The sequence below is a fragment of the Podarcis cretensis genome (genome assembly GCF_951804945.1).
Source record: "Podarcis cretensis genome assembly, chromosome: 18".
NCBI lineage: Eukaryota > Metazoa > Chordata > Lepidosauria > Squamata > Lacertidae > Podarcis > Podarcis cretensis.
Window position 1 is genome coordinate 6,639,163 of NC_137188.1, and position 7,823 is coordinate 6,646,985.

The 7,823-nt window shown below is 49.4% G+C and overlaps 1 protein-coding gene and 1 long non-coding RNA gene across 2 annotated transcripts; both read right to left on the minus strand.

The window, feature by feature from the left end:
* Nucleotides 1–2,568: 2,568 nt before the first annotated feature.
* On the minus strand, nucleotides 2,569–4,051 carry LOC307207335 (elongation factor 2-like). Its single transcript, XM_079961106.1, has 3 exons — nucleotides 3,969–4,051; nucleotides 3,734–3,866; nucleotides 2,569–2,828 (listed from the first exon to the last, which is right to left on the minus strand). Exons 1-3 carry the CDS (start codon nucleotides 3,996–3,998, stop codon nucleotides 2,635–2,637), a joined length of 357 nt encoding a protein of 118 aa, XP_079817232.1. The 5' UTR covers nucleotides 3,999–4,051; the 3' UTR covers nucleotides 2,569–2,634.
* A 2,219-nt stretch (nucleotides 4,052–6,270) lies between these two features.
* LOC307207306 lies at nucleotides 6,271–7,121 on the minus strand. The gene is made up of 4 exons (XR_013834628.1): nucleotides 7,059–7,121; nucleotides 6,699–6,742; nucleotides 6,489–6,565; nucleotides 6,271–6,364 (listed from the first exon to the last, which is right to left on the minus strand). It is a non-coding gene; the product is annotated as an uncharacterized lncRNA (long non-coding RNA).
* Nucleotides 7,122–7,823: the final 702 nt, after the last annotated feature.

Below are 7,823 nucleotides of genomic sequence, written 5' to 3' on the forward strand. Positions count from 1 at the left end.
AATTCAGTTCCATGTTTGATTTTCGGGGGGGGGTGGGGCGTTTGCTTGTTTCTTAAAAGCTCTAATGAAAATTTCTCCCAATATCCAGATTTTCATATGCAATTTTGCTCATACACACATTATGGCAAGCAATTTCCTGTAATATACAGTAATGCAGTTTTCTGCCACTCGTTTCAATGTCCACTTTAGCCTAATGTAGACATTATGGCATACGTTGGGCTGGATTTGCTAAATTCAGAGAAGTGTGACTTTCAAAGGATAGCCATTGTTTCGGTTTGCCTATTCTTTCAGGAAACATGAAACAAGTCCACTTATTTATTCAGTGAAGTGTATATACCTCTTAATTATCGCAAAGATATCATTCACTCAATCACTACTGGTCTTTATTCATGTCTGTGAGAGTCCCCAGGCGACCTATTTTGATTGCTTGCAAACAGGTTCGATTATATCTATTCCTCATCGAGCCTGCTGTTTGCAAGGGAAGAGGGGGTGGTTACAAGTTAATGAGCACTCATCCTGATTTGCTTGCTGGGACTTTGCGAAAACTGTAGCACCCTGCTTGTGGTTAACGCTTAGCTGGAATGAACTATTCAACGCAGCAATAGAGAAATTAAAATAGTAATTTATTTGTCAGACAAATAAATATGAGGCACAGTGGTATATGGTTACCAAGCTCTGGCCTGGCCTCTTGCCATTCTGGCCAGCACTTATATTTCCTTAATCCAGCCCCCTTGCTCCTCCTGTGGCTGCCTCTGTCCAATCAGCCTGGTTGAAATTCCTATTGGCTGTTTGCTAGAGCCAATCACAAAAGATACACCCATTTCCTTCTTGCCCTTTTATGGAAATCAAAAAGCTATATATTCTTCTATCTATAAATGACAAATAAGTAGTAATATATCTTACATGTGTCTCAACAAGGAATCTTAATTACCAGCTCACCTCTTGCCCTCCTTGCCCTATTGCCTTCCAAAACAGATAATTAATCTTGAATTTTTATCTTATGCATATGTCAAGGATTTAGTTCACATCAACATTGAGAGATCTCCTTCATTTGAAGGTTTCTAAACAAAAGGCCTGACAACCATATATCAGGAGTGCTCGATGGCGTCTCCTGTCTGGCAAGGGGGGGGGGGCTGATGGCTGATGGCCCCTGTGATCTCTTCCAACTATATGAAATAAGAATCTAGCATTTCTTAAATCCTTTGCATAATTATATTTAAGCTAATATATTTAATACATAAACAACCTTTTAAAAGGAAAAGAAATCTTAAAAGGATCTTAGTTTAAGAAACAAACAGCTTTTGAAAAGTCTTCCCAGAAAATGTTCTGTTTCTGCCAGCTAGATGCTTTTTCACTGCTCTTGACCTTCTTAACCTTAGGAAGAAGATATGGCTCATTTTACTATTTATCCACCCTTAATTTGTAGGGTCAGTGTAACCTTGGCTGTCAGCCTGTAATTCCCTTTTTACGACTTTGAGAATTGTTTTCTGCTATAAATCAGGGGGGCCCCTTGTCTAGGAGTAAAACATCTTGTCAAGGTTTTTAGGCAACTGGTCTTCTAAGACTGGTCTTTTAAGATATTTGAAAATCATTAAGCTTTTTAAGATACAGGCCCTGATCAAACATATAAGCTTTAATAAAAATGCAGGCTTATGATTAGATGCCTCAAAACCATCCTGTGTGTTTTTGACCAGCTATTCACAAAAATTAAACCCAGAGGCCTTCAGCCGCTAATGCTCCACAGGTTCTCTTGTCTTTATTGACAATTCTATTGTCTTTTGAAAAGACCGACCCTGGGTTGCATGACAGTAATCTACGCCAAAATCAGGGAGCTGTGAAGCTTCCAAGGCGCCAGCAAAGAACTGTGTGCACACATACAACCCCTGCACTAAGCGCACCGTTTTCTAAGTAAAACTGCTTTCGTACAGCACAGATGAGCTCCCCCCTTGCTTCTAAGTGTGTGGGCTCAGGTCTCAACGGCTCTTAAAGACATCCAACACAACAGGCAGCCTCGTCTTATTAAATTTATTATTCCAGTGGTACTAATACATTGATTTGCACAATGACACCCATTTAGCAGAGAGGCTGCGGGCCTTCTAGCTTTTGCCCAACTAGAAAAGCCTCCCGCCCTTTTCTCTCCCAATCCTAAAAGAAAATTCCTCCAGACTGCCCCCCCTTCCCCATCGAATCCAGTATTTGAGTATGGAATGAAATTTCACACACCCTTTTCTTTTCGGAAGTTTGCCTGTCCTCCCCAACCTGCAAACCAAGGGGCGAAAAGACAGGTTTTCCCCCCCTTCACTTGGCTCCGAGCGTCAAATAAATATGGAGGCGGGCAACGTTTCAGTTGCATCAAATGGAAATGTATTTTTGGAAGTTATAATGGCATTGGGTGAGCGGCCCCGCTAGTTCGTGTGCAGACGGCCTGAAACCGTCTGAATGCAGACACGGCTCTTTTTAAAATCTGCCCCGAGACGGAAGATCAAGCAAGGAAGTAGCCCAATGCCTTTTGCAAGACACCTGCGGCACTGATGTTACTATGCAAGTTAAATTTGGAGTCCCACAACATACATTTTTAAATTTATTCTTTTACATCTGGTGTGGCATTTTTAATTCTGCTTGGTTGATTGGTTTTTACAATTTGTCCAGGAAGTTATCTAGTGCGGGAATGCCCTCCTTCAGCCCTTTGCGCTTGCGGGTCTCGGCGACCACCTGGCAGGGGCGGCTGGTGTTGTCAAACGGGTCTCCGGGCAGGATCTGCCAGTGGTCAAACACACACTGGGGGAAAGCCTGGCCACCCGTGTTGGATCTCAAGTCAGCAGTGAAGCCTGTGAAGAGGGAGGGAGAGAGAGAGAGAGAGAGAGAGAGAAGAGTTTATACTATAAGCAAACAAAACTGCAAGACAGAAATACAGATGTTCACGTTTACCCACAAACCCCAAAACCAGCTCCTGGTCTTAACTAAAAGCATCATCCTGGAGGCATAAGGTAAAGGGACCCATGACCATTAGGTCCAGTTGTGACCGACTCTGGGGTTGCAGCGCTCATCTCGCTTTCTTGGCCAAGGGAACCGGCATACAGCTTCCGGGTCATGTGGCCAGCAGGACTAAGCCGCTTCTGGCGAACCAGAGCAGCGCACGGAAACGCCGTTTACCTTCCCGCTGGAGCGGTACCTATTTATCTACTTGCACTTTGACGTCCTTTCGAACTGCTAGGTTGGCAGAAGGGACCGAGCAACGGGAGCTCACCCCGTCACGGGGATTCGAACCACCGACCTTCAGATTGGCAAATCCTAGGCTCTGTGGTTTAATATTAGTGATAATTTATACCCAACCCATCTGGCTGAGTTTCCCCAGCCACTCTAGGCAGCTCTCAACAGAATATTAAAAACACAATCAAACATCAAACGTTGAAAACTTCCCGAAACAGGGCTGCCTTCAGATGTCTTCTAAAAATCAGATAGTTTATTTCCTTGACATCTGATGGGAAGGGGTTCCACGGGGAGGGCACCACCACCGAGAAGGCCCTCAAAGCTGGGCCTCAGTGTCCAAGCTGAATGATGGGGGTGGAGACGTTCCTTCAGGTATAATGGGCCATTTAGGGCTTTAAAGGTAAGTACCAACACTTTTAGCCTGGGAGACAACCTCTGATCGATCCTTCACACCTCCAGCTGCTGACAAAGGTCACCTGGAAGATGCAAGTGCCAAGGGAGGCTGATAAAAGCTGACACTTACCAAAGGACTCGTTGACAGGAAGATAGGCCTTGACCACAAACATGGGGGTGCCGGCCACCTGGGACTCCTCAAAGACGTGCCCCCGCTTCCTGTTCAGCACGCCATAGATGCCACCCACAACCTGTTCTGGGCACTGGAAGGGGAAGAAAGCGGGTATATGTTACAGCACTGCACGGAGTCAAGCCAGCGGGCTGCTGCCGCCTCTTAAGAACACAGCCTGCCTCCAGTTACCCACCTGGATCTCCACAAGGTAGATGGGCTCCATGAGGCGGGGCTGAGCCGTCAACACGCAGGCATACAGACACCTTCTGGCCGTGGGAATGCGAAAGGCTGGGCTGGATGAATCCCAAGCCGGAATTAAGATCGCTGGAAGAAATATCAACAACCTCAGATATGCAGATGACACAACCTTGATGGCAGAAAGTGAGGAGGAATTAAAGAACCTCTTAATGAGGGTGAAAGAGGTGAGCGCAAAATATGGTCTGAAGCTCAACATCCAAAAAACGAAGATCATGGCCACTGGGCCCATCACCTATTAGGAAGTCCATATTTCAAAACAGGAAGTTTTACATCATTGTGAAATTGTATAATTTTGCACTAACGCATACTTGTTTTGACATTCATGTACCTTAGTGTTCGCGTTAGTAATTACTAACTTCCGAGGTTATGTAAAAATCACCTGCAAGTATCTTCACCACGCCTTTTCTTGCCAGAGGTTCGGGCGCCAAATCTATGTGTGCGTTTAGCAATCTCGCGGCATCCTCGCAACGATCCTGCCAAGCTGGCGAGGCAGAGAGGAGTGGCGCTTTGCCCAAGCCCTCTTAATGACAACCCAGCTTGCCCTGCCTTGAGTCCAGCTGCTCCTCCGCTGGTGCCAAGCATCATTGGTGCCAGGCATCCCGTGGATCACAGCCCCATAGTGAGAAAACTCACAGGCCCCCTCCTCGCTGAAAAGCAGCGCTGGGAAACAGAGGGAGATTTTCCGTGGGGTTTTTGCAGCCCTTTCCTCAACACCACCTGCTGCATCTCTTCTCAAAAGCCACCCTCCCCTCAAGTCTGCTTTTTATCAATGAATCAGGGCCCGTGTGTGTGTGTGTGTGTGTGTGTGGTCACTTTCGCTCACCATTCGCTGTCGCTCATCATTTCTGCCTGTCATTCTCACCTCGGACCTCCTGGTTTTCACCCCTTGGATTCGGCGCAGCCTGAATTTCTGGCTCAGTTGAAATAACTCCTCCGAATCAGCCTTCACAGCCCGGTGCCCTCTGGGTGTTCTGAACTGCAACCTGCGTTGGCTGCGGGGGGTGCTGGGAGTTGTAGCGCAGGGCGCCCGGCGGGCGCAAGGTTGTGGATTGCTGCTTTGGACAATGGAGAAAATGTTGGCATGGTAAATTAGCGACAAAAGGTCAGAACTGTTGAGAGGACCTGAGTGGTGGGATCTAGGGGTATTATGGGGAGGGTGCTGTGATGGTGTTTCCTGCTTGGCAGGGGGTTGGACTCGATGGCCCTTGTGGTCTCTTCCAACTCTAGGATTCTATGATTCTAAGAAATGGAGGCAGTGAGAGATTTTACTTTCTTGGGCTCCATGATCACTGCAGATGGTGACACTGCATTCCTTATCAGCTATAGCTCCGCCTTATCCATTTCTGTACTGCTTCCATGTTATTTTGATACTGGCTCTTGTAGGAACGCCTTGGTTTTAAGTATGAGAGTTGGTCTGGAAGTCTGGAGCAGGGTGTTCTCCCCGCTCCGTGCAAATTCTCCCTTCTTCCTCTTACCTGTATTATTTGCGGGGAGGGGGCTTCAGCAGCAGCCACAGCGGTGCAGCAGTCCTTCCCTGCAAGAAAGAAGGAATCCCTGAATGTGTGAATGGTCTGTCACTGACCAAATGACCAGGGACGGGGCTTCAAGAAGCCGTTGCAGGAAGTCGAGTCTCAGGTGAGCAGAGGGCTCTTGGGTTCGAATCCTGTTTCTGGTGAGGGCCGTACCGATGGGGGGCAGGGGGGGCGGGCTGCCCCAGGTGCTATCCTGAAGGGGGGTGACATTCCGACGCGCCCCCTGCCTGGCGCCCCGCAAACCCGCAAATCGCGAGCGGCAAAGCATAGAGCGGCAAAGCACTGAAACCCCCCTGTCCCCTTACCTGTGAGGCGAGAGGCCGTTGTCTCGGCTCCAGGCCCTCCCGGGATGCGGCGGCTCCCAGGCTGAACCGTCTCCTCGCTGCAAAACAAAGGGAGACATCAGCCGGAGCCTGGCTCCCAGCCACGCGAGCCCCAGTCTGGGGCAGGAGGGTGGGGATCTGAGAAGGGGGCATTTCATCCTACCTGATCTTATTAACTGCCCCACCCTGAACTCCTCCATGCGGGCAGCGTCAGGGCTCCCTCCCGACCGGCCTGGCACAGAGGCAGCAGCCAAAGTCTCCCCCGGCTCCGGAATCACTTGGGAGGCGTTTTTGATGGGGGGAAGCCTTGGCTGCTGCTTCTGCGCCAGGTACGGCCGGGCAGGAGCCATTCCCGCACGGGGAACGGAGGGGGGGTGAGGCAGGCGAGGATCAGGAACCGCCGGGAACCGCCGTGATGTTCTGCCAATCTTCGTCCCGGGAGCAGGCGCTGGAGCCTCATCCCTGGAGGTGTTGCCCTGTGGAGGAAGCAGAAAGCATCTGGTGAGAAGGGGCTGGGGCGGATGAAAAACTACTGCCCCATTTTTATGGCCCCCCAAAAGAAATTCCACAAGGACTCTTTCCTTCCTTCTGTCCCAGTACCTGATGTTCGCCACGTCCGCCACGTCCCTCCAGGGATTTCGCCAGCATGGGGTAGACGGTGGGGAAAGACTCCCTCCCTGCAAAGGAGATGGAAGAATCAGCAAGCGCCTGGATCCCAGATGATAGCACCAGTCTGGTGCATGAGGGAGGGGGGACACGGGAAGGAAACATTCCTAAAATATGGGGCACCCTATTGGCATTTCCACTTACCTGAAGTGGGAGCCTTTCCCCCCTCATACTGGCGGGCCTCTCGCCTAAGGAAGAAACAAGTTCTGTTAGTCTGATTGCTTGGAGGAGTTGGAACCAAATAAATATACAGATGATAATATTCATTATTATCACCTCTATATTTAGACATGTTGGTGGACAAATTTTGGAGTCGATTTTGTGCCCCACCCCTCACCTGCGTCCCTGGCGGGGGCCCACCTCACCACCCCCTAGCTAGGGCCCTGCCTGGACCACAGAGAAACCCTCTCCATAAAAGTACAGGGATCTCTAAATCAGGCCTTCCTCCTCCACCCCCAAGATCCCTGGGAAACACTTCCCCGGCCACACAAGGTCACAACATACCTCCAGATGTTGCTGCGTTTTCCTGCACCGCTGGGCTGCTGCTGCTTCCCCAAACCACGGCCCTGCAAAGAGAAAAGGACATTGTACTCTCTAGGGGGCAGAACAAGCACTCCTGCCAGGCTGCCCATGCCCACGTCACCACAGGCTGCCAGCCTGCTCCTGTCTGGGCGCCTGACCCTTGCTTGGAAGGAGGGGGGCAAGGGGCTGGGGCGAGATGGGACTGCAACCCCCAACCCAGCCCTGTTTCACTCAGGTCAGCACCATGACCACCCTGCACATGTGGGGAATGCATTCCCCATGGAATTAACCTACCACAATCTCCAGAGGTGCCCCTCCAGCCTCCTTCATGTTTGGGCGGAGCCTTTTATGTCCTAGGAGACAGAAAGGAAAATAAAAAACATAGGAAGAGGTTACAAGTGGGAAGACTTATAACACCGTCTAGAAATGACACCAAAGAAGGATGTTCTTCTCATTATAGGGGATTGGAATGCTAAAGTAGGGAGTCAAGAGATAAAAGAAACAACTGGCAAGTTTGGCCATGGAGTTCAAAACGAAGCAGGGCAAAGGCTAATAGAGTTCTGCCGAGAGCACAAGCTGATCATCACAAACACTCTTTTCCAACAACACAAGAGACGACTCTACACATGGACACACATGGACATCACCAGGTGGGCAGCATTGAAATCAGATTGATTATATTCTCTGCAGCCAAAGATGGAAAAGCTCTATACAGTCAGCAAAAACAAGACCTGGAGCTGACTGTGG